The 27993-nt window shown below is 44.4% G+C and overlaps 1 protein-coding gene across 1 annotated transcript; it reads left to right on the top strand.

Annotated features, from left to right (window-relative positions):
* Positions 1-20: 20 nt before the first annotated feature.
* On the top strand, positions 21-27993 carry LOC139373291 (A disintegrin and metalloproteinase with thrombospondin motifs 5-like). The gene is made up of 8 exons (XM_071113644.1): positions 21-1359; positions 13514-13646; positions 14311-14478; positions 14855-15138; positions 20559-20742; positions 21006-21181; positions 22938-23113; positions 26091-27993. The coding sequence occupies exons 1-8, from the start codon at positions 268-270 to the stop codon at positions 26755-26757; spliced, it is 2880 nt and encodes a 959-aa protein (XP_070969745.1). The 5' UTR covers positions 21-267; the 3' UTR covers positions 26758-27993.

Here is a 27993-nt window from a genome sequence, read left to right as displayed (position 1 = left end):
ACTTTTGTGTTTTGTTCTCCAAGTTCAGCTCGGTCATCAAGCCCTGTTCTCCGCTGCTCTTTTCTTACATCTCTGCGGCGTCTTTTATTCCATTCCCTCCGATGCCATCATTTTTCTGTGTTTTTACACTTTTCATGGGAATTCTGGATATCGAGACCATGCGCATTCAAACGGGACCTGTTCTGAAAATTGTTTGTTCTTCGTTTCAATTGCTGTTTTAGTTGGAATATAAATGTTTAGCCGTGCACTGCTTGTTTTGGAGTAAAGATGACCCGTGTGTTTTGTGCTTTTGCTGGAGTCATGTTGGTGTTTAGGATTCTTTTGCTGTGCATCGTGGAGTTGCATACGGGCTGCGATGCGGTGCTCGCCGCCGGTCTCACCACTTTCAGGGCTTTCGCTCCACCTGCAAAAGAGGGTGTTGTGCGGACAGTCGATCGGATTTACCATGGAGGTGGGAAGGTTGGTTACCTACTCTACATGGACGGGAGAAGGTTTCAGTTAGATATGGAGAGGGATGAGTCAATTTTGTCACATCACTTCAGTCCGAAATATGTGATGGCCCTGATGGGAGCGGGAGAAAGCGCCTCGCCTCTGCACCGGGAGTGTGTGTACCGGGGAACCGTGGATTCCAACCCCAAGTCCCTGGCGGTTTTCAGCCTCTGTGGTGGGGGTCTAGAGGGCTTTTTCGCTTTGAAACACGCACGCTACACAATCACACCCCTCATCCGAGCCAAGGGACACGATAGCGACGTGCGTTTGCTGGGTGACAAGGATGCGGAGAGCGCGCTCCACTACTTCACACAGGAGAGCTTCAGATTCGAAGCCATGCCCGTGAGCGAGAGCTGTGGAACCAAGGAAGGGCGCGGGCGCATGGATGCATCGAGGAAACACCGGCGTAAGGGCAGAGGGAACGGGAAACGCAACACGCACGGTGTCACCCTGGACAGGGGCGAGGAGCGAAGCAGGGCGCACGGCAGAAGATGGTGGAAGCAGTTCTCCAAACCTGTCTCTCCGCCCTCACTGGGAAGTCGGCGCAAGAGGTCAGTTTCGCGCGCCAGGCACGTGGAGCTTCTGCTGGTCGCTGACGAGTCCATGTCCAAGAAGTACGGCAAGGACCTACACCACTACCTGCTCACGCTGGCCTCCATCGCTTCCAAGTTGTACGGCCATGCCAGCATCGAGAACCCCATCCGCCTGTCCGTTGTGAAGGTGACCATGGTCACGGAGAAGGAGGGGTTGGAGGTGTCCAAGAACGCAGCCGCCACGCTCAAGAGCTTCTGCAAGTGGCAGAACCAGCAGAACCCACTGGACGACGACAACCAGCACCACCACGACGCCGCCATCCTCTTCACCAGGCAGGTAAACAAACAAACAAAACCACAGAGTTCGACCCCCCCAGACAAAACACATACCACTGCGCGCCAGCTCCATCCCTTCCCACTCACTGGACTAGAGCATTTTAAAATGAGGTGTTACGGTATGGTACTGCTTGCGTGACAGACCGTTTATGTCCTCTTACCTGTTATTCAAGAGTCATTTGGATCATAATATGTTTATTACATTGTTGTTATCAAGCAGAAATCTGCATCGGTTTAGTGTTTCCAAATTGAGTGAGTGTGCGTCTCTCTCTCTATTTCTCTCTGTCTATCTTGCACACCCTCCCTCCTCTGTGTGGGCTCTCGCGCGTGTCTTATAACAACCCTAAAAAAGAGCGTTTCCTCCGCTTGTGTTTTTATGGGCAGTCTCCTCTGTCTCAGACTCTCCCAGTTCCCTGACAACCAATGTCTCGAGCCCATGTGATCTCTTGCACCCGATGCTGCGCACGCACATTCTTCAAGGGTTGAAGGGATGAACTTGAAATCAGCTGAAGGTTAGTGTTCAGAAAATTTCTCTCAACCAGAAACTGCAGCCAACCTTCAGCCCTATGTTTTTTTTCCTTCCAGTTTTCTTTTTTTTACCCTCCTACATTTTTTTTTTCTCTGAGCAGAGCTGGGACTGTCAAAAGCTCAAACACATATATCAAATCAAATCACATTTTATCAGTCAAAGGTGTAGGTAGACCTTACAGTTAAATGCTTACTTACAAGCTCCTAACCAACAATGCAGTTTACAAAATATGAATAATAAACCAAATAAGTTGTTTTAAAGAGCAGCAGTAAATAACAATAGCGAGACTAAACTCAGCAAAAAAAAGAAACATCCTCTCACTGTCAACTGTGTTTATTTTCAGCAAACTTAACATGTGTAAATATTTGTATGAACATAACAAGACTCAACAACTGAGACATAAACTGAACAAGTTCCACAGACATGTGACTAACAGAAATGGAATAATGTGTCCCTGAACAAAGGGGGGTCAAAATCAAAATGAACAGTGTGGCCACCAGCTGCATTAAGTACTGCAGTGCATCTCCTCCTCATGGACTGCACAAGATTTGCCAGTTCTTGCTGTGAGATGTTACTCCACTCTTCCACCAAGACACCTGCAAGTTCCCAGATATTTCTGGGGGGGGGCCTAGCCCTCACCCTCCAAAATGGCCCTAGCCCTCACCCTCCGATCCAACAGGTCCCTGACGTGCTCAATGGGATTGAGATCCAGGCTCTTAGCTGGCCATGGCAGAACACTGACATTCCTGTCTTGGAGAAAATCACACACAGAACAAGCAGTATGGCTGGTGGCATTGTCATGCTGGGGGGTCATGTCAGGATGAGCCTGCAGGAAGGGTACCACATGAGAGAGGGGGATGTCTTCCCTGTAACGCACAGCGTTGAGATTGCCTGCAATGACAACAAGATCAGTCCTGTGATACTGTGACACACCACCCCAGACCATGACAGACCCTCCACCTCCAAATCGATCCCACTCCAGAGTACAGGCCTCAGTGTAACGCCCATTCCTTAGACAATAAACGCAAATCCGACCATCACCCCTGGTGAGACAAAACCGCGACTCGTCAGTGAAGATCAGTTTTTTCCAGTCCTGTCTGGTCCAGCGATGGTGGATTTGTGCCCATAGGCGACGTTGTTGCCGGTGATGTCTGGTGAGGACCTTCCTTACAACAGGCCTACAAGCCTTCAGTCCAGCCTCTCTCAGCCTATTGCGGACAGTCTGTCTTAGTTGTCTCACAGTACAGACATTGCAATTTATTGCCCTGGCCACAGCTGCAGTCCTCATGCCTCCTTGCAGCATGCCTAAGGCACGTTCACGTAGGTGAGCAGGGACCCTGGGCATCTTTCTTTTGGTGTTTTTCAGAGTCAGTAGAAAGGCCTCTTTAGGTTCCATGTTTTCATAACTGTGACCTTATTGCCTTAAAAAGCTGTTAGTGTCTGAAAGCTGTTAGTGTCTTAACAACCGTTCCGCAGGTGCATGTTCATTAATTGTTTATGTTTCATTGAACAAGCATGGGAAACAGTGTTTAAACCCTTTACAATGAAGATCTGTGAAGTTACTTGGATTTTTACGAATTATCTTTGAAAGACAGGGTCCTGAAAAAGGGACGTTTCTTTTTTTTGCTGAGTTTATGTACAGGGGGTACCGGTACAGAGTCAATGTGCGGGGGCACCGGTTAGTCGAGGTAATTGTTGTAATATGGACATGTAGGTAGAGTTATTAAAGTGACTATGCATAGATAATAACAGAGAGTAGCAGAGGCATAAAAGAAGAGGGGGGGGGCAATGCAAAAAGTCTGGGTATCAATTTTATTAGATATTCAGGAGTCTTATGGCTTGGGGGTAGAAGCTATTTAGAAGCCTCTTGGACCTAGACTTGGCGCTCCGGTCCCGCTTGCCATGCGGTAGCAGAGAGAACAGTCGATGACTAGGGTGGTTGGATTCTTTGACAATTTTTAGGACCTTACTCTGACACCGCCTGGTATAGAGGACCTGGATAGCAGGAAGTTTGGCCCCAGTTATGTACTGGGCCGTATGCACAACCCTCTGTAGTGCCTTGTGGTCGGAGGCCGAGCAGTTGCCATACCAGGTGGTGATGCAACCCGTCAGGATGCTCTCGATGGTGCAGCTGTAGAACCTTTTGAGGATCTGAAGACCCATGCCAAATATTTACACTCATCTGAGGGGGAATAGGTTTTGTCAACTTTGTCTATATCACGTTGAGGGAGTGATGGTTGTCCTGGCACCACACGGCCAGATCTCTGACTTTCTCCCTATAGGCTGTCTCATCGTTGTCGGTGATCAGGCCTACCACTGTTGTGTCATCGGCAAACTTAATGATGGTGTTGGAGTCAAGCCTGGCCGTGCAGTCATGAGTGAACAGAGAGTACAGGAGGGGACTGACCACACACCCCTGAGGAGCCCCTGTGTTGAGGATCAGTGTGGCAGATGTGTTGTTACCTACCCTTACCACCAGGGTGTGGCCTGTCATGAAGTCCAGGATCCAGTTGCAGAGGGAGGTGTTTAGTCCCAGGGTCCTTAGCTTATTGATGAGCTTTGAGGGCACAATGGTGTTGAACTCTGAGCTCTAGTCAATTAATAGCATTCTCACATAGGTGTTCCTTTTGTCCAGATGGAAAAGGGCAGTGTGGAGTGCAATAGAGATTGCATCATCTGTGTATCTGTTAGGGCGGTATGAAAATTAGGGTGGGTCCAGGTTTTCTGGAATAATGGTGTTGATGTGAGCCATGACCAGCCTTTCAAAGCTTTTCATGGCTACAGACATGAGTGCTACGGGTCGTAGTCATTTAGGCAGGTTACCTTAGTTTACTTTGGCACAGGAACTATGGTGGTCTTCTTAAAACATGTTGGTATTACAGACACTTGCCAGTTGGTCAGCTCATGCTCGCAGTACAAGTCCTGGTAATCCGTCTGGCCCTGTGGCCTTGTGAATGTTGACCTGTTACTCACATTGGCTGCGTAGAGCGTGACCACACAGTCATCCAAACAGCTGGCACTCTCATGCATGTTTCAGTGTTATTTGCCTCGAAGAGAGCATGGAAGTAGTTTAGCTAGTCTGGTAGGCTAGTGTCACTGGGCAGCTCTCGGCTGTGCTTCCCTTTGTAGTCTGTAATGGTTTGCAAGCCCTGCCACATCCAACAAGCATCAGAGCCGGTGTAGTACGATTCGATCTTAGTCCTGTATTGATACTTTGCCTGTTTGATGGTTCGTTGGAGGGCATAGGAGTCCTGCTCCTTGAAAGTGGCAGCTCTAGCCTTTAGCTCAGTGCGGATGTTGCCTGTAATCCATTGTTTCTGGTTGGGATATGTACATACAGTCACTGTGGTTACGACGTCATCGGTGCACTTATTGATGAAGCCAATGACTGATGTGGTGTACTGCTCAATGCCTTAGGAACAATCCCAGAACATATTCATGTCTGTGATAGCAAAACATTCCTGTAGCTTAGCATCTGCTTCATCTGACCACTTTTTATTGACCGAGTCAATGGGGCTTCCTGATTTAATTTTTGCTTGTAAAATGATGGTCAGATTTGCTAAATGGAGAGCGAGGGCGAGGGAGAGCTTTGTACGCATCGCTTGTGTGTGGAGTAAAGGTGGTCTTGAGTTTTTTTCCACACTGCTTGCACATTTATCATGCTGATAGAAATTTGGTAAAACAGATTTAAGTTTCCCTGCATTAGGTCCCCGGCCACTAGGAGTGCCGCCTCTGGATGAGCGTTTTCCTTTTTGCTTATGGCAGACTACAGCTCATTGAGTGCGGTCTTAGTGCCAACATCGGTCTGTGGTGGTATGAAAATACAGATGAAAATTCTCAAGGTAGATTAGTGTGGTCTACAGCTTGAGATCATGAGATACTCTACCTCAGGCGAGCAAAACCTCCAGAATTCCTTAGATATCATGCACCAGCTGTTGTTTACATATATGCATAGTCCGCCACCCCTTGTCTTACCAGACGCTGCTGTTGTATCCTGCCGATACAGTGTATAACCAGCCAGCTGTATGTCGATAATACCATCATTCAGCCGCGACTCTGTGAAGCATAAGATATTACAGTTTATATTGTCCTGTTGGTAGTTTAATCTTCCTCGTAGGTCGTCGATTTTATTTTCCAATGATTGCACGTTAACTAGCAGAACGGAAGGCAGGGGGGGTTTATTCGATTGCCTACAAATTCTCAGAAGGCAGCACAACCTACGTCCTCTTTTTCTCTTTTGTCTCTTCACGCAAATTTCTGGGATTTTTGCCTGTTCCCGGGAAAGCAGTATGTCGTTCACGTCAGGCTCGTCGGACTCGTAAAAGGAAAAAAAAGCTTCTGCCTGTTCGTGGTGAGTAATCGCTGTTCTGATGTCCAGAAGTTATTTCTGGTCATAAGAGATGGTAGCAGCAACATTATGCACAAAATAAGTAAAAAAGTAAGTTCGGCATGGTCGATTAATTATGGCCGATTTCAAGTTTTCATAACAATCGGTAATCTGCCTTTTTGGACGTCGATTATGGCCGAGCAGCATCAAAAGGACCTTGTGGCTGCAAGGAGCCAAGCTAAGTTGAGCATACCTGGGCTTGGCAAGTTGGCGGAGCACGGTGTGCCAACTATTACCACCGCCTACATGGGCATGGACTTTCCACCCACTTGGCAGTGCTTTCCCTCTGTGTCACCGGCAGGGGGTAAGGTGGCATGGATGGTACAGTGGTTGGAACAACGGGCACGGAGATACCTCGCGCAGGCACTACCCAGGGGCAAGTGACAGTTCATAACAACAGTAACAACTCCATAGCATAAAAACATTATAACACCTGAAAGGTGTTTGGAGTGGACCATGACATATCAAAAGGTCAAAGGTCAGTGAATCCCTTCAGCCAATAGGATTTGAACTCAGATTCCATGATTGGCTGTAGTGTTAGATCACTGTATCTTTAAAACACAACCCTTCCATTCACTTGTCCCTCATTGCTGTAGCTTGTCATCAAAGAAGTAAGTGTCGTAGCTTGGGTGAGTCACGTTCATTCAATAGAAGTCAAATCCATCATTATATTACATTCTCACAGTCAGAGACAAGACCTATCCATTCTTTGGAGATGTAGAGGGGGGGATTTTATTGGAACTTGAGGTTATTCATGCATGGGTCCAATTACTCCTGTTCCAACACCCCCGTGTCCCGAGTGAGCTGACCCTGTGCCGAACAAGAGACACATTGAGGGGACTCTGTGTGTGAATGCATTTGTAATTTGTATGTGTGTGCATTTGTGGGATTGCGCGTGTCGGCATGCGCGTGTGTATGTGCGTGCCTGTGTGTGATTATTGGGGGTTACATCACAGTGTGACCGGACGTATGACTGCTCTCGCTGGGGACCGGGACATTAAACAAAGCCTTACTGTGAGGAGAAGAGCTCTCTACTGACAGAACATAGAGCAGGGATCATCGACTAGATTCTGCCGCAGGCCTATTTTTTTTCTTGAGTGGATGGTCAGGGGGCCGGGACATAATTATAAATCATTTGTAGACCGCAATTTAACTTCCTAACTTAACAAGAAGGCCAAACGGATATAATATTTGACTAAAACATCATCCTTTCAAACATTGCTTACATTTGTATATGATCATTATGTGTGAGAATACTTTGAAACATATTTCCAAAATTACAATCACTTGGAGTTGATTTGTTGGTGTTTTTACGGTCTATGTCCAACAATATCAAAAGTAATACAAAAAAAACACTAGTTGTTCGCTCAGAAAACTTGGGGGGGGGGGGGGATAAAATTGTTCTCGGCGGGCCACCAGTTAGGAACCCTGACATAGAGAGAAACAAAGAGCCCAGAAATAATCAACTTGAAATAACCAAGAAAACATAATTACATGAATATGCAGCATGGAAATATTCCCCATAAATATTACATCCTCAATCAATCAAATGTATTTATAACACCCTTTTTACATCGGGGTCACAAAGTGCTGTACAGAAACCCAGCCTAAAACCCCAAACAGCAAGCAATGCAGATGTAGAAGCACGGTGGCTAGGAAAAACTCCCTAGAAAGGCCAGAACCTAGGAAGACACCTAGAGAGGAACCAGGCTCTGAGGGGTGGCCAGTCCTCTTCTGGCTGTGCTGGGTGTTATAACAGAACATGGCCAAGATGTTCAAACGTTCATAAATGACCAACAGGGTCAGATAATAATAATCACAGTGGTTGTAGAGGGTGCAACAAGTCAGAACCTTAGGAGTAATTGTCAGTTGGCTTTTCATAGCCGATCATTCAGAGTCATGAACAGTGATTCATAACTAGGTCCATATCACCTTCTCTCATTACACTGTACTGTTTATCAATTGAGATGTTTATTGTAGCCTCTTTGATTGTTCCCTCGTGCACTAGGACATACGTGTTTAAGGTTTCCTTGTTGCCAGAGAGAGAGGTAGAGAGAGAAAGATTGAGGGGGCTAGAGTGATAGAGAGAGGACACAGAGAAAGAGAGAAGGAGCGAGAGTGTGTGTGGACTTTGAGAAAGAGACAGGGAGAGAGAGAAGGACAGAGGGAGGACTCTGAGAACGAGAGTGTGTATGCAGAGAGCAAAGAAAGCATAGAAATGTTAGGCTACATCTCCTTTTTGTTGAAGGTTACGTATCTGTTGAAGGTTAAGGGCACGTATTCGCAAAACGTCCCAAAGTAGGACTACTGATCTAGGATCAGATCTGCCCTCTTATTCATTATTGAGAAGTTAAATTACTGTTGTTTCTATGTTAAAGAACAGTACCCTGCAGATGTCCCTGTTAGTTTCACCAGACAGACAGACATGTCACCCCAGTGGTGCACAGCCCAGTGGCTTTGCTCAAAGCAATAACACTTTGAGCTAGGGGGCAGCATTTTCACTTTTGGATGAAAAGCGTGCCCAGAGTAAACTGCCTCCTGCTCTGTCCCAGATGCTAATATATGCATATTATTAGTAGTATTGGATAGAAAACTCTCAAGTTTCTAAAACTGTTTGAATGATGTCTGTGAGCATTACAGAACTCATATGGCAGGCAAAAACCTTTTAAAAAAACAAACCAGGAAGTGGGAAATCTGAGGTTTGTAGTTTTTCAACTCAGCCCCTATTGAAGATACATTGGGATATTGGTCATGTTGCACTTCCTAAGGCCTTCACTAGATGTCACCGGTCTTTAGAACGTTGTTTCAGGCTTCTACTGTGAAGGGGGGCTGAATGAGAGGGGAATGAGTCAGAGGTCTGGCAGAGAGCCATGGGCTTGAGACGCTCGGTCATGAGAAAGTTACCTCTAGTTCCATTGCTTTTCTACAGACAAAGGAATTCTCCGGTTGGGACAATATTGAAGATTTATTATAAAAACATCCTAAAGATTGATTCTATACATCATTTGATATGTTTCTACGACCAGTAATATAACTTTTGGGAATTTCCGTCCGCCTCGTGAGTTTTGATTTGTTTACTAAACGCGGTAACAGAAGAAGGTGTTTGGACATAAATTATGAACTTTATTGAACAAATCAAACATTTACTGTAGAACTGGGATTCCTGGGAGTGCATTCTGATGAAGATCATCAAAGGTAAGTGAATATTTATAATACTATTTCTGACTAATGTTGACTACACAACATGGCAAATAGTGCTATGGGCTCTGAGCGCCGTACTCAGATTATTGCAAGGTATGCTTTTTCCGTAATTTAAAAAAAAATCTGACACAGCGGTTGCATTAAGGAGAAGTTTATCTAAAGTTCCATGTATAATAGTTGTATCTATTATTAATGTTTATGATGAGTATTTCTGTGAATTGATGTGGCTCTCTGCAAAATCACCGCATGTTTTGGAACTACTGAACATAACACGCCAATGTAAAATTAGATTTTTGGATATCAATATTCACTTTATCGAACAAAACACATGTATTGTGTAACATGAAGTCCTATGAGTGTCATCTAATGAAGATCATCAAAGGTTAGTGATTAATTTTATCTATATTTCTGCTTTTTGTGACAACACTCTTTGGCAGGAAAAATGGCTGTGATTTTCTGTGACTTGGTGGTGACCTAACATAATCATTTGTGGAGCTTTCGCTGTAAAGCCTTTTTGAAATCAGACACTATGGCTGGATTAACGAGAATGTTTTCTTTAAAATGGTGCCTAATACTTGTATGTTTGAGAAATTTGATTTATGAGATTTCTGTTGTTTGAATTTGGCGCCCTGCAATTTCACCGCTAGCGGAACCCCGTTCCCAGACAGGTTATTGTCAATGTATACACAAAACACACAATCACCTTATGCAGGTGCCGGGTCTGAAAAGTTCATTCATAATCTGTGATGCAGAGTAGCCTATCACACACTCTTACCAGGCAGCTATAGCATATAACAAGATGTTCCTGACTAATCACGTGGACCGAGTGATAGGTCGAAAGTTGAATGGCAGAGTTTATATAGGCATGAAATATGGGACCTGTGAAATACCCCAGTCTTATAACAAACAGAGGAGATATAGGCCTACCTATTAGGAGGAGAGGACCGGGAAACTCACACACCTTAAACACATGTGCACATGTTCACACACACGCATACACACACACACACACACACACACACACACACACAGCAGACACACACTGTACACACAGTACACACACACAATATAAAAGCACACACACACACACACACTTTAAGCAGAAACACTGTAAGCCGACACACACTCAGACATACACACTCAAAACAAACATGAGCGAGGAGGAGAAGAGACAGGCGAGCACACTCTGTTCAAGTCAAATAATACACTTGCGTACATATTCAATTCTCCACGGCACATATGATAGAGTGTGTGCATGTGCACTGGAGTTGGAATGATAGAGTATGGACATATGGATGTTTTGGAAGGGGGTCTGTCTGTTGCAATCTGATTTGTTTAGTAGACAAAACAATGCCATGAAGTTAACTGCTAGTTGATCATTTAAGGTCAGGGATGATATTCACAAAGCATCTCAGAGTAGAACTGCTGCTCTAGGATTTTGCCTTTTTATATCCTACCTCTGAAATGACAATCACAGTCTCTCTGATTGGCTGATATGGTTGAATATGAAGGATACTGTCATGTTATTGGATGAAAGTAGCCGCTTAGATGTGTGTCATAGGTCACTGGGCCAGGAGTTTTGTCAGGGCCTGACCAGGAAAAACTTTGAAGGGCGGGCTCTAGCCTAGTACAATTGCCATTTAATAGGCTAATGTCACTCTCACCGATGATTGGCAGGCCATTCATTTCACGGTTAGTTGACGATTACATTGTTGACACTGATTTTTGAGTGACAAGTTGTTGTGGTTAGTCTCTCTGGACTCTCTCCATGATACAGTATTAGCGGTGCTTGTGTGTGTGTGCAAGCACGCTAACGCCACCAACTGACAGTGTGTGTGTGTGTGTGTCTGTGATTGACACTCTCCCTTTACTCAGAGTCGAACTGTGTTTTTCGAATGAAGCTAGGGTGTGTTCCCCAGTTGACCCGAGACTCACATACACACACACACACACACACACACACACACACACACACACACACACACATGTACATGTACATGCAAACACAAACACACCCTAACTTTCTTTCTCACACACACCTCCGCCTTCTTATATGATTGTCTACTGACCTAAATACCTTACCACCGGTGCTGAGTTTTTTTTCTCAATATTTCCATAACATCCCATTCCCTCCATTCTTTCCTCCTCTCTTTTCATTTCCTCCATCCTCCCATCCCTTTCCCCAGGTGTCTGATTCCATAACTTTATTTCTCTTGCTCTCTCTTTCTCACCCTCCCTCTTTCTTTCTCTCGTCCACCCTCTATGTCTGTGAAAGCCCCGTAGGATGAAAAGGAAAATACCAAGCTGGAAACACACTGAAGAGCGGGAGGGAGAGGAGAAGAAAAAAAAGAGAGACAGACAGACAGACAGAGTGAAAGTGAGAAAGACACAGAGGGAACATGAGAGAGACAGGGACAGAGTGTAAGGGGGAGTGGGAGGCAGAGCGAGTTGGGGACAACAAGTTCAAGTGAACAAAAGAGAGTGAAAGTGAGAGAGAAAGAGAGACAGGGACAGCTAGTAAGTAAGAAACAGGAAAACCAGCACATCTATGGTGAACATGTTGGTTTCTACAATGTCCCTCCCGATTGGCTAGTTCATCTGATAGTGACAACAAGGAGTTGAAAACATGTCATGTCTATTCTCTCCATCTGCACACACATTAGGGGTCAAAATCTTAACAATGACCAACACAATGCATTTAGTGGAATGGAATCAGACTGGACTGTATTTGACTTTGTTTTTATTTCTCCTTTAGTAAGTAGGGGACTTTCTCTTTTAAGAGTTTCTGTCTTAAGCAAGAGTGTGTCTGAAATGGCACCCTATTCCCTACATAGTGCATTACTTTTGACCAGAGCCCTAAGATGTTCAGTATATAGGGTACCACACTAGGGCTACGACCGAAATGACTCTAATGGCCCTATAGACCCTGGTCAAAAATAGTGCACTATGTAGGGAATTGGGTGCCATTTCAGACACAGGCAGAGTTTGTGTCTAGAGTATGTGTATGAGGCGTTCCCCCCTGTTGGTCATGTGTTGGAGAGCCCAGAACAGGACATAGACGGGTTTGTTCCTAAAGTGCTCCATCTGAGACAAGTAAATACACACCCCAGAGAGACTCTCACAAAGGGCACAACGGGCCTGTCAACACCACTTATCAAGGGATTCATCCTGTCCCCAGGATGTGTGTGGGAGGGGGGCCTGGGTTGGTGGGTGGAGAGGAGTGTGTGTGTGTGTGTGTGTGTGTGTGTGTGTGTGTGTGTGTGTGTGTGTGTGTGTGTGTGTGTGTGTGTGTGTGTGTGTGTGTGTGTGTGTGTGTGTGTGTGTGTGTGTGTGTGTGTGTGTGTGTGTGTGTGTGTGTGTGTGTGTGTGTGTGTGCCCTTATCTCATTCATACATGACACGTGCACTTTTACAGTTAATAATGTACACACTGTATGTATACTGTGAGAGTGTGTGTGTCTGTGTGTGCATGCATACTTGTGTCTCCGTGTGTGTGTGTCCGTGTGCGTGCATGTGTGTCTGTGTTTCGGAGAACGAGACAGTCGATGGCATAGGGACACAGTGTTTGATTGACTGATTGATTCCTCTACATAGCAGAGTAGCTTCAAGCCCTCTGGGCATCATCTGTGTAGATCTGTGTGGGAGCTGGAACACTGGGCAATACACAGTGCCCTATGAGAGAGAGAGAGAGAGAGAGAAAGAGAGAGAGAGAGAGAGAGAGAGAGAGAAAGAGAGATATTGATTGATTGGTTGAAGAAAGAGCAGAAATATAGTGAATCAACAATTATCTGATCTCCTCTCATTTCTCATCTGTAATCTTTCCAGCTTGTCCTTGCATTGTCTGTGTTTTGGTGTGTGTGTGTGAGTCCTGCAGTATATATGTGTGCCCTAACTTTACACTAACTTAAAATCAACATTTAATATGACACATACATTCAATCTCAGGTGATGGACAAAGTAAAGCCATATGTAAAGCAATGTGCAGGCAGGTATTTTTATGTAATATCACCCTTTCCACTTGCTTGTGCCTACTGTATAGGACCTGTGTGGGCACCACTCATGTGACACACTGGGCATGGCCGACGTTGGCACCATCTGCTCACCAGAGAGGAGCTGTGCCGTCATAGAGGACGACGGACTCCATGCCGCCTTCACCGTGGCACACGAGATAGGTGGGCACCGCTCACACACCTGCATACAAACATACACACACACACTCAATTACCTGCCAATACATACATACACACTCACATTCCCACACATTTGTTTAAGTACGTAAGCACATGCAAACACACATCCAAACTCTATTGCTATCACTGTCACCAGGGGTCTCTTCATAGTCCCCAAATCCAGAACAGACTCTGGAAAACACAATACTACATAGACCCATGACTACATGGAATTCTATTCCACACCAAGTAACTCAAGCGAGCAGTAAAATCTGATGAAAAAAAACAGATACAACTACAGGTTATGGAATGAAGCGGACTGTGAAGAGACATAAACACAGGCACACACACGCATACGCAGACACACGCTAACACACGTACATTGTAATGTTGTAATATTGTTGTATTGTGGTATTATGCATTTTGTATTGTAGATATGTAATGTTAGAGTAGTGGTGTAATAATGTGTTGTATATGTTGTACTGTTTTATTTATTTTTTGTGATGTAGTTGCCTTAATCATGTTTGGACTCCAGGAAGAGTATGGGGATTCTTAGTAAATACAAATACACACTCTCAAGAACACGATGCTCACTGTGTAACAAACACCCCCCCAAAATTATTTGTATTTCTGCCTGCCTGTCCGTCTCTCTGTCTGTGAACCAAAGGCCACTTGCTGGGCCTGTCCCACGACGACTCCAAGTTCTGCGAAGAGCGTTTCGGCGCCAGCGCGGACAAGCGTCTCATGTCGTCCATCCTGACCTCCATCGACGCCTCCAAACCCTGGAGCCGCTGCACCTCAGCTACCATCACTGACTTCTTTGACGATGGCAATGGTAAGACATGAAGAGGGAGATGAGTGAAGGAGAGCAGGGAAGAATGGCAGGATAGGATAGAGGGGGGATGAGAAGAGGAGAGGAGGGAATGAAATCCAGTATTTTGGCACTTCAGGCCTAGAGTTGACTATCCCTGAACTAATGGTTAGGGAGTTAACCAAGTCTTTATTGTAAATGTCAGGAGAATGACTTACTTGGTTAAACAATGGACTCACCTACTGTACATAGTTAATGTGCTGTTGTCTTTGCCAAATTGAATCCAATGTCCCTTCACAACTATCGAGTGGCAGAGTAGAATGATCAAAGGTTTGACAAACCAGACAGACAAACAGCCGTTGGCATTGGACACCATGTCTACCTCTCTCCCCCTCTACAGCCGACTGTCTCCTGGACTCTCCTCGCCAGCCCATGCTCGGCTCAGAGGAGCTGCCCGGCCAGAGCTACGACGCCGTGCGCCAGTGCCGCCTGGCGTTTGGGCCTGAGTACACGGTCTGCCCGGGCATGGACGTGTGCGCCCGCCTGTGGTGTGCAGTGATACGCCAGGGCCAGATGGTGTGCCTGACCAAGAAGCTGCCCGCCGTGGAGGGCACGCCGTGTGGCAAGGGTCGCATCTGCCTCCAGGGCAAGTGCGTGGACAAGACCCGCAAGAGACACTACTCGGTAAGGACAGGGCGGAGGGCGAGAGGGCGGGAGGGGAGGAGAGGGAATGGGAAGCAACAACGCAATAGTCTGACAGCATAGACAGGGTGGAAGGTAGTGAAAGGGATGAGTGCTACTTTATTATGATGTATTATTCTCTAGAGAGGGAAGGAGGGAGGGAGGTAAGGAGGGGATGGAGGGGATGGGAAGGAGAGGAGAGGAAGAGTGTTGAGAGAGGGAACGGGAGGCAACAATGCAAAAATTATAAATAAAATGTATTGTCACAAACACCAGATAGGTGCAGTGAAATGTGTTGTTTTACAGGATCAGCCATAGTAGTATGGCACCCCTGGAGCACATTAGGGTTAAGTACCTTGCTCAAGGGCACATCAACAGATTTTCACCTTGTCGGCTCAGTATTCCAACCAGCGACCTTTCGATTACTCACCCAACGCTATAACCACTAGGCTACCTCCTGCCCAATAGGGTGACAACATCTCAAATTATACTACTTGGTGAGAGGAATGAAGGTGGGAGAGAGGGAGGAGTGTAGGGAGAATGGTAGTAGAGGGGGGCGGGTGGACTGTGGAGTAGGGTGAGTAGGGTGAGAGTGCCAACAATAGCATTGAGAGACACTATAAAACAAGGAGAGGAGGAATGAGGGAGGGAGCATAGAGAGAGGGACAGAGAGAATGAGAGGCAGGGATGGAGTTAGGTGAAAGTGTGGACAAGTGCCACAGGAAATATACACTGAGTGCACAAAACATTAAGGACACCTGCTCTTTCAATGACATTGATTGACCGAGTGAAAGCTTTGATCCCTTATTTATGTCACTTGTTAAATCGACTTCAATCAGTGTAGATGAAGGGGAGGAGACGGGTTAAAGAAGGATTTTCTAAGCCTTGCAACTGTTGAGACGTGGATTGTGTACATGTGTCATTCAGAGCGTGAATGGGCAAGACGAAAGATTTAAGTGCCTTTGAACGGGGTATGTTAGTAGGGGCCAGGTGTAGGGCTGTGGCGGTCCTGAAATTTTGTCAGCCTGTGATTCTCAAGCAAATAACTGCCCGTCTCACGGTAATTGACCCTAATTACCATAAACACATTTAGCATCTCCTAGCGTCCATGCATGGCCTACAAGCCACTGATGCAGACCTTTGGAACATCTACATTTTAAGTCTAATAAATCCATGTAATATAGGCTACACCATCACAGTAAATCCATTATTTATTTTAGACAGGTCTACGGAAACATGATTTGAAGAAAATGTAGTCTATTTCCGAAGAAAAGAATAGCACACTGTGAGTTGTCCTTATGTTCGGCCCTGATCTGGCTATGCCATATGGCTGTGGGCTACGCTAGTTCATTTAGTAGACAAGATTTGCTTAGAATTCCGTGGCAGTATTTTATATTATTGTATAGTATGAAGAATATAATTGAAAATAACTGAATATAGTAGAAAGGATATTCTGCGCCTAATCTGTGTTGAGCTGTTAACAAAGAAACTGCTACTCCTATATGCTTAATTTAGAGTTATTTATGTAACTTTAGTTGTGATACAAATGTTGGGCTAAAAAAAAGTCCATGCCAGTGGCCATTGTGCCCTTGGGCTGAATATAACTCACTCCCGGCTGTGTGACAAAGCACCTCTCACTCACATTGCTCTCCGTCATGTGATTGAGTATTTCTCACAGGCTACAAGTGAAGACAGACACATCGGGGATGCAACTGCACACATCCTTATCCAATTTCCGAGGCGCATATTGAAGATATTGGAAGAACTGTCCACATTTACTTTTCGTCAGCCAACAAGATGATTAGGCCTAACAACCAGCAAAAGCACTAGGCTATGTCAATCTACTATCCCCCATAGTACAAAAGTTGACCTATTCTGAGAAAGAAAAAAAATATTCCAAACATAGTCTGGGACAATTGTGGGATCCCAAATTAATACAACCACTAGCATTAAAAAAAAAACTGTTTTAAGCAATGAGCCTGACACAACCGATCAGAACCGTTTAGCTTAAAATGTTGATAAACTATTAGGCTATTTCTTCACATTATAAGCTCAGCAATGTGCACACGGCAGTATGAATATGAATGTGCATTTTTATGGTGAAAAAGTTATTCCCCAAACTTGAAATTCACGCTCTGAGTATGTATGCCAGTTAATGTGCTTCATTTTAAGAAGTTTTTTGGCCACTTTAATGTCTTGATACAAACCTTGTCAAAATATATCGGCCTACATGAGGTGTGTGACCATGATTTTAAAAAGTCGCAAAAAAAAGGCAGGCACTGTTTCTTGCCTTAAGCTGGGCATCATTCACAAGTGATAATATATCATTCACAACTGGTAGGCTAATATTGTCACCCATCAGACTATTCTTGAATCTAGTCTTTACATGTACAAGGTGTTCTTAATGTTTTGTACTCTCAGTGTAGCGGTAGAGGGAGGGTAGGAGAGAGTTGGAACGAATTAGAAGGTTACTGTGACGTTGTAATTTATTTAGGCTTTACTGTCACATACTCTCAATTAATCTAATTCCATTGAATTTGATTTGGAACAAGATTACCAGAGGAGTGACTGGGTGTATTTTTGGCAGGTCGGAGAAGGAGGGAAAGAATGTTTCTTTTGTATGTGGGCATGCCTGTGTGTTTACTATGTCTCCCTCCTCTCAGACTGTCCTCTTAGCAGGCTGTTTCTATTGATTCTTTTCAACTTCTGAGTCCCTGAGTTTCAGTCACTCTTATGACAAGCAGCACAGAACTCGCTATACTTTAATCGTTAACCACCATTCTGGTTGTCTTTGTGCTGAAACATTACGTTCAAAAAATGTTCCTTCTATTAGAGTTACAGTGTAAGAGTGTCACTTCATTTTGAATTATTTAAAGAGACATCCCATCTGAATCACTGTCAACAGAATATACAAAGCCTACTGTATATGCTTTGGTCATTCATATTTTGACTTGTGGCTATTGACACTAATGATATGTCAGGCTATAGTCACCTAACTAGAATATAGTTCTAGACCAACTAGACATATTCAGTGTTGTGGAGTCGTAAACTACATGTTTTTGCGACTAGTAAATTTAACCACATTTTACAGAAGCTTGTAAGTGGTGTAGCTAATCACTGGAAACATACACTACTTTAAAAAATATAAATATGGTTGTTGGCAATAATTCCTTTTCTTTTTCAGCAGCAGACCTGCCTAATTCTCACTTGATACATCGTTTTTGTGTTTAATAGGCAAAATGACACATTCTGTCAACGTCTGACTCCAGTGATCTGTTCTTGCAATTTCAGAATTAGTAACTTTAGATAAGTAAATTATATTTTTCTTAAGGGTAGATTTAGTGTAGGTTAACTTCTTCCCGTGTGCAGTATTTGGTAGCTTGGTAAACTAAATATTCAGAGTAGATTCCCAAACACGGTCTATATTGTATATCTAGACCAACTTGCTAGACATCTAACTAGAATATACAGTAGATCTATCTAGACCAATGATCTATTTCAAAGTAATCACAAACAAAATGTTCAATGAAAATATGCATGTTTATTTTGGATGGGAAGAGGAGAGGGGAGCGGATGGGATTGGAGGATAGGTGAGGAGAGCATAGGAGAGGGCAGGAGGTTTCACACCTGCTGGAGGGTGGTCCCCCTGGGGGGCCTAAGGGTGAAGAGGAGGAGGGTACAACGACCCATTGAGAGCTGCAACAAAATAAAAACAGGACATTAGGTTAATCCTAGGATCAAAGATGAGGGGTTACAGTCCATTGTTAGTTTATTGATTATGTGTTGGGTTAGGGCAATAAAATGTTCTACTCCTGACCTTAATGCTACATAGCAACTGTCCCTGTAGGATATCATCTCTCTTTCATTCTCGACCATCCTACTCACCAGCCTCTGTCTCTCATTCACCAATGCCTCTCGCTCCTCCTTCCTCCTCTCCAACTCCTTCTTCATCCACTCCTTGACTGCGATGTCCTTTTCTCTCTTCTCTATCTCTCCGTTCTTTATGTCCAGGAGTTTGGCTTGATTTTCCAGATTCCTCCTCTCTCCATCTCTTCAACATTGACTCCTGCCCCAGTCTATTCATTTTCATCCTCTCCCTCTCCATCCTCACTCCGTTTCCTTCCACCTCCTCTCTCTCCTTCCTCAGCCTCTCCTTCTCCATCTTCCTTGTCTTTCCCTCTGTCAACTCTTTCTCTTTCTCCAGCTGCGCTTCAACCTCTCCACTTCCTCTCCTTTCACCTCCACCTTCACCTTCACATCCTCTTCCCAGTTCTGAACATTCTCCTTCTCCCTGACAGCCATCCTCTTTTCCATCAGCCACTTGATTTTCAGAACAATCTGCCGCCTCTCTCTTCTCAGAATCTTCTCTTCTCTCCCTGCAGTCTTCTCCATCTTCTCCACTTGCATCTCCCTCTTCTCCACCTCCCTCCTTGCCACCTCGACCTCTTTTCTCACCTCTGCCACCTCCTTCCTATCCTCCTCCACCTTCTTCCTCTCCTCCGCCATCTCATTCCTCTCCTCCACCACCTTCTTCCTCTACTCCGCTACCTCCTTCTCCTCCACCACCTCCTTCCTCTCCACCTGCTCCTCCCTTTTCTCCATTACCTCATCCCTCCTCTTAAACTCCTCCTCCATCCTCCTTAACTCCTCCTCCTTCTTCTGGTTGGACTCCGAACTTTTCTTATCCTCCTCCATGGCTTTGATCTGAAGGATAGTCTGTAAAAATGATAATCCGTAAGTCAGTAAGAGAGTACATGTTAATTTTACAGCCTATTTCAGCCCAACAGTCATGATTGCTGGTCATGATGAACCATGATGACCCAGACAAATCGTAAAAAATCAAGACAGTTCAGATCAGCTTTCTCTCCCCCAATCCTAACCTTAACCATTAGTTGGGAAAATGCTAAACTGACCCAAGATCAGCATCTAGGGGCAACTTCACCCTATACCCTCAAGATGTTGTAGGCTAGCATGTGAACTAGCATAGCACAATGCAACAGTCTGACTTTGCCTTGATGTACTGGGTCGCCTTTGAACATTACTTTGATTTCTATCATCATCATTACTTTCATTTCTATCACCCCACAACCCTCTCAATGTATTCAACTTGCACAGACCATCACCTGCATGCAGATACACAAATGGATCACACACACACACACACACACACACACACACACACACACACACACACACACACACACAGACACATTTTACACGTGGCTTGGCTGCCAACTTTTAATGTGCTCACTAGGCAACTTTAACAGTACTCGCTTATCTCTCTCCTCCCTCTCCTCCTCTGATCTCTCTCATCTCTCTCTCTCTCTATCTCTCTCTCAATCTCTTTCCTATCACCTCCATCTCTCATATCTCCTCTTTCTCTTTCATCTTCCCGTCCTCCTCTCCTCATTCTCCTCTCCAAGGCATCTAACCATGGTAGTTGGAGTTCGTGGGGTCCGTGGGGGGCATGTTCGAGGACGTGTGGTGGAGGGGTGCAGTTCGCCCAGCGTCAATGTAACAACCCGCCACCCCGAAACAATGGGCGCTACTGCACCGGCAAGAGAGCCATCTACAGGTCCTGCAGTGCCACCCTGTGCCCCTCGCCCAGTGAGTGTAGCACTGCAGATTGACTAGCTGACGTGTGTGATCACATAGTGGTATAGACACGCATAAGCACACACAAGTATACATTTGCTCAGGCAAATACACAGGCTTTCAATAGATCAATGAATGGTAAATATGTTGACTCTCTCTTACACACACACACACACACACACACACACACACACACACACACACACACACACACACACACAGTCTGAAATTCTAATGTTCCCACTCTAACGTGTGGTGGAACTTTCCTCCTCTAGGTAAGAGTTTCCGCCAGGAGCAGTGTGAGGTGCGGAACGGACCCCAGACAGACCCTAAGGGGATGAAGACCTTTGTGGAGTGGGTACCCAAGTTCGCAGGAGTGCTCCCCAAAGATGTGTGCAAGCTGACATGCCGGGCTAAGGGCACAGGCTACTATGTGGTGTTCTCGCAGAGGGTGAGTGAATAAGAGAAGGGCACTGGGGAGTGAAAGAGTGTGAGTGAGGGTACAGTACTTTGGAGTGCTGTCTTCCACTAGTCCACTACCTATCTTAGCAAGACTTGTAGTGTCCGTTCTGCTAGTATGATAATGATAATGATGATGATGATGATGATGATATTGATATAGCCATGATAATGATATATACATACAGTGCCTTCAGAAAGAATTCACGCCCCTTGACTTTCCCCACATTTGTTGTGTTACAAAGTGGGATTGAAATTGACTTAATTGTCATTTTTGGTAAAAAAAATCTACACAAAATAGTCTGTAATGTCAAAGTGGAAGAAAAATTTGAACATGTATAAAATATAACAATAAAAAAACACTAATAATTCTTGATTAGATAAGTATTCACCACCTTGAGACAAAACATGTTAGAAACACCTTTGGCAGCAATTACAGCTGAGGCTTTTTGGGTAAGTCTCTAAGGGCTTCGCACACCTGAATTGGACAATATTTACCAATTGTTCTTATTCTTCAAGCTCTGTCAAAACGGTAACTAGGCCACACAGGAACATTCAATGTCGCCTTGGAAAGCAACTCCAGTGTAGATTTGGCCTTGTGTACTAAGTGAAGGGTTGTGTTGGTTTACCCCATACATAACGCTTTGTATTCAGGACAAAAAGTAAAGCCACATTTTTTGCAGTATTACTTAAGTGCCTTGTTGCAAACAGGATGCATGTTTTGGAATATGTTTTATTCAGTACATGCTTGGTGTACAGGCATGGTGAAATCCTTCCTCTCCGGCAACTGAGTTGGAAAGGTCTCCTGTATCTTTGTAGTGACTGGGTGTATTGATACACCATCCAAAGTGTAATTAATAACTTCACCATGCTCAAAAGGCTATTCCACATCTGCTTTTTTTTGCACATATATCAATCGGTGCCCTTCTTTTGCTTGAAATTCATTACTTGATTGAGGGACCTTAACAGATAATTGTATGTGTGGGGTACAGTGATGGGGTAGTCATTCAAAAGTTATATTAACCACTATTATTGAACACAGAATGAGTCCATGCAACTTATGTGTTTTAAGCCATTTTTTACTCCTGAACTTATTTCGGCTTGCCATAACAAAGGGGTTGAATATTTATTGACTCAAGACATTTCAGCTTTTAATTGTTTTAATTTCAAAAATGTTCTACAAACAAAATTCCGCTTTGACATTATGGGGTATTGTGTGTGATCAGGCTGTAACACAACAAAAAAATGTAAAAAGTCAAGGGGTGTGAATACTTTCTGAAGGCACTGTACATGATAATATACCCATGATGATGATGATGAAGATGATAGATTTATTTTATGTACTGCTATTCATACAGAATCTCAAAGTCGCTTTAAAAATATATATTTCAGGGAGAAGGTCTACCACAGATAAATAATGACGCAGTTCAGTAAAGTAGAGTTGAGTGCAGGTGGCGTCGATAGTTCATCATACAGCCAGCGAGAGAAAAATAACAGTCAGACGGTCAGGCTCTTCATGAGGCACCACTGTCATTGAAGTTCACAGCTACTCCTCCTTTGTAGGTAGGCTAAAACATCTACCACCAAATCTGTAGCACCCACCTGGGTAATGCTTCTGCAGCTATAAGCGCCTGTGAGACCACCACACCTCGGCAGTAATCAGCAACAATCTCCTACAATGCGAGCCTCTATGATGATGAAGACTACAACAACAACAACAACCAATATGCTAATATCTCCTTCTCCAGGTGGTGGACGGGACAGAATGTCGACCGTACAGCAGCTCAGTGTGTGTGAAGGGCAAGTGTGTGCGTACCGGCTGTGACGGCATCATCGGCTCCAAGCTGCAGTTTGACAAGTGTGGCATCTGTGGAGGGGACAGCACCGGCTGCATCAGAGTGATAGGCAACTTCACCAAGATGAGGTAAGGGAATCCACATACACACACTGAAGTTGAAAAAACACTTGGTGTTTACATGTGTATTTGTCAGATGCGCAGCACCAAGAAAATACCAAATCAAAATCAAAAATGGCCTTTACTTAAAACTTCTTGTGACTCTCAAACCCGGATCCGGGAGCGTAATCATTGCCTGACACGAATTAGCATAACGCAACGGATATAAATCTTCCTAGAAAATATTCCTATTCATGAAAATCACAAGTGAAATATATTGGAACACGGCTTAGCCTTTTGTTAATCACCCTGTCATCTCAGATTTTCAAAATATGCTTACAGCCAACGCTAGACAAGCATTTGTGTAAGTTTATCATAACCTAGCATAGCATTATGCCTTGCTAGCAGCAGGCAACCTTGTCACGGAAATCAGAAAAGCAATCAAATTAAATCGTTTACCTTTGATGAACTTCGGATGTTTTCACTCACGAGACTCCCAGGTAGATAGCCAAAGTTCATTTTTTCCCAAAATATTATTTTTGTAGGCGAAACAGCTCCGTTTGTTCTTCACGTTCGGCTGAGAAATCGCCCGGAAATTGCGGTCACCACAACGCCAAAAAATATTCCAAATTAGCTCCATAATAATTAGCTCCATAATATCGACAGAAACAAGGCAAACGTTGTTTAGAATCCATCCTCAAGGTGTTTTTCTAATATCTATTCGATAATATATCCGTCGGGACAATTCGTTTTTCACTAGAACCGATTGGAGTAATGGCTACCTCTGTATTTTACGTGAGAATCTCTCTCGGAGCCACCATGTGACCACTTACCTACGGCTATTCTTCAACAGAAATGCGTAACACTACGTCACAATGCTGTAGACACCTTGGGGAATACATAGAAAGCGTAAGCTCGTTGATGGTACATTCACAGCCAAATAGGGAGTCATTGGAACGCAGCGCTTTCAAAACCTGGGGCACTTCCGGATTGGATTTTTCTCAGGCTTTCGCCTGCAACATCAGTTCTGTTATACTCACAGACAATATCTTTACAGTTTTGGAAACGTTAGAGTGTTTTCTATCGAAAGCTGTCAATTATATGCATATTCTAGCATCTTTTCCTGACAAAATATCCCATTTAAAACGGGAAGTTTTTTTTCTCCAAAAATGAAAATACTGCCCCCTAGTACCAACAGGTTTTAAAGATATACATTTCTCACACTCACTCTTTCACTCCCTCTCACATCCACCCTTCTCCCTCATCTCTCTATACAGTGGCAAGAAAAAGTATAAACCCTTTGGAAATACCTTGATTTCTGTATAAATTGGTCCTAAAATTTGATCTGATCTTCATCTAGGTCACAACAATAGACAAACACAGTCAGTTTCAACTAATAACACACATTTATTGAACACACCGTGTAAACATTCACAGTGCAGGGTGGGGAAAGTATGTGAACCCTTGGATTTAATAACCGGTTGACCCTCCTTTGGCAGTAATAACCTCAACCAAACATTTTCTGTAGTTGCGGATCAGACCTGCATACCAGTCAGGACGAATTTTAGACCATTCCTCTGTACAAAACTGTTCCAGTTCAGCAATATTCTTGGGATGTCTGGTGTGAACTGTTCTCTTGAGGTCATGCCACAGCATCTCAATCGGGTTGAGGTCAGGACTTTGACTGGGCCACTCCAGAAGGTGTATTTTCTTCTATTGAACCCATTCGGTTGTTGATTTATTTCTGTGTTTTGGGTCGTTGTCCTGTTGCAACTTCTGTTGAGCTTCAATTGGCAGACAGATAGCCTAACATTCTCCTGCAAAATGTCTTGATAAACTTTGGAATTCATTTTTAGCAAGCTGTCCAGGCCCTGAGGTAGCAAAGCAGCCCCAAACCATGATGCTCCCTCCACCATACTTTACAGCTGGGATGAGGTTTTGATGTTGGTGTGCTGTTTATTTTGTCTCCACACATAGTGTTGTGTGTTCCTTACAAACATCTCAACTGTAGTTTCATCTGTACACAGAATATTTTGAACATCCAGGTGCACATTTTTCAAACTTCAGACGTGCAGTAATGTTTTTTTTGGACAGCAGTGGCTTCTTCCGTGGTGTCCTCCCATGAGCACCATTCCTGTTTAGTGTTATACGTATCGTAGACTTGTCAACAGAGATGTTATCATGTTCCAGAGGTTTCTGTAAGTCTTTAGCTGACACTAGGATTCTTCTTAACCTTACTGAGCATTCTGCGCTGTGCTCTTGTAGTCGTCTTTGCAGGACTGCCACTCCTAGGGAGAGTAGCAACAGTGCTGAACTTTCTCCATTTATAGACAATTTGACTTACCGTATGAACATCAATGCTTTTAGAGATACTTTTGTAACCCTTTCCAGCTTTATGCAAGTCAAAAATTCTTAATCTAAGATCTTCTGAGATCTCTTTTGTTCGAGGCATGGCTCACATCAGGCAATGCTTCTTGTGAATAGCAAACTCAAATTTTGTGAGTGTTTTTTATAGGGCAAGGCAGCCCTAACCAAGATCTCCAATCTCGTCTCATTGGTTGGACTCCGGGTTAGTTGACTCCTGACTCCAATTAGCTTTTGGAGAAGTTATTAGCCTAGGGTTTCACATATCTTTTCCAAACTACACTGTGAATGTTTAAATGATGTATACATTATAGACAAGAAAAAATACAATAATTTGTGAGTTATTAGTTTAAGCACACTATGTTTGTCTATTGTTGTGACTCAGATGAAGATCGGATCAAATTTGATGACCAATTTATGCATAAATCCAGGTAATTCCAAAGGGTTCTCATACTTTTTCTTTTCACTGTACGTCATGAGTTTGTAATTCTAAATCACACCTTCTAATGGTGAAGATAGACATACACTATATATACACCCCTTCAAATGAGTGAATTCTGCTATTTCAAGTCAGTTTGTAAAATTCTCTCCTGTAAACACTCTCCTGTAACTGCTTTCTCCCCTCTCTCCCTCCCCCATGCAGTAAGGGCTACACAGACGTTGTGAAGATCCCAGAGGGCTCCACCCACATCAAGGTCCGCCAGCACAAGCCCAAGGATCAGCCCCGGTACACAGCCTACCTGGCCCTGCGTCGTCCCGGTGGCGACTACCTCCTCAACGGCAAGTTCATGATCTCTACCTCAGAGACAGTCATCCCCCTCAACGGCTCGGTGCTCAACTACAGTGGCTGGAGCCAGCGGGATGAGTGGCTACACAGCATGGGCCCTGGGGCCCTCAGAGAGGCCCTTACAGTTCAGATTCTGGCCACGGACTCCAAGAGGCCCCTGGATATCCGCTACAGCTTCTTCATGCCCCGTCGGGTTTTGGCTCCACCACCGCCACCTCCCCTGCACACCTCCACAACCACATCCACCACTACTACTACAACAACCACCTCTACAAGATCAAGCAGTAGAACCACATCGGCCCCGTTTTCGGCCATGGCTCTCTCTACAGCCCCAGGGGTGTCGACGGCGGCCTCTGGGCCCCAGTGGGTGACTGGCACCTGGATGATCTGCTCCAGGACTTGTGACACGGGCTGGCAGAGCCGCATGGTGCAGTGCAAGGACCCGCAGGCCAAGCTGGCCAAGGGTTGCCCTCTGGGCGACCGCCCCTCTGCCTTCAAACAATGCCTAGTGAAAAAGTGTTGAAAGGACCAGAAACTAGACTCCCCTGAAAGTAGGGGGTACACACAGACATAGACACTGGTTATTGACAGTCAACCCCTCCTCTTCCTTTCCCCCCAACCTACTATGCCAGGCCCAGCTTGACATAGCTACAGACATACGACGGATACATGTGGACACTTCCGAATAGTGCAGCCGCCCCAATCAACAACCACCCACTTGCCAAATCCCTCCTCTATCTGAAGGTTTTGTTTGTATTCCTCTGTTAATGACACATTTTGTTTGCTTTTCTGTATGTTCTTGCTACTGTGGGTTTTTCATGATTGTCCGCTTTGTCTCTTTGTCTTGTGTGACTGCACACCTCTGGACAATGGGCCTCCGTACTAGTCTGTTGCGTGGTACTTTTTCTCCACTTCCCTTCGGGGTCCCCTTTTTCTTCTCGCTCCTCCCACGGCCGATTCTCCACATACGATTGGTCTATCCAACTTCCTGTTTGGATTGCGGACCAGGAAGTAGGCTGGGGGCACAAGCAAGAGCAACCAATCCTTACTGTAACCAGTCCAGAAATGGGGTTGAACCGCACTGCAAACATCCCAGGTCAGAAAATGGACACACAGTGATGGAGTGAGTTGGGGCAGAGTTGTGCCCAACAGCTAGTGCTGAGCGATTAACCTAAATTGTGTTTATTATTTTGGTTTTTAAACAACTAATTGACAGACTTCGTTTCAATTATTTGAATTCCATTTAGTTATGTTTTTTTCTGTGAAGTCAATGCGTACATTGGGCAGTTTCTCTAGAAATAAATCAACTGAATCCCGAACTGTGCGATGTAGTTGTAGGGAGTTGTAGTTTCCAACAGGCCAATATTCAAAATAATTTAGTGCAGAAAACATGCTAATTATCTACAATGATCATAATCGATTGCGTGCGTACTTGTCCGGTCTGTGTCTTTCTTTTATGCCTGCTACATTAGGTTAGTACAGAAGAATGTGCGATCGAGAGGGATAGAGAGCAGTTACTTTGCAAAGTATCTCTACCTGAAAATGCATAATCTAAGTGGTTGATAGTTGGTATTCAGCAGCCTATTTTACTTTTAAGAACTACTAAAATACTGATTTTGTCAGACAGCATAGGCAGCAGCTCTATAGAAATAACTTGGAATGAAATCATAAAATCATAAAATTAAACAAATGTAATATAAACAACTGAAATATTTTATTAAAGTAAAGTAATGTGAATAAATGTTGTTTCAGCATTCAA

This window comes from Oncorhynchus clarkii, chromosome 18 (genome assembly GCF_045791955.1).
Source record: "Oncorhynchus clarkii lewisi isolate Uvic-CL-2024 chromosome 18, UVic_Ocla_1.0, whole genome shotgun sequence".
Classification (NCBI taxonomy): Eukaryota; Metazoa; Chordata; class Actinopteri; order Salmoniformes; family Salmonidae; genus Oncorhynchus; species Oncorhynchus clarkii.
This window is presented reverse-complemented; position numbering and strand designations above follow the sequence as displayed.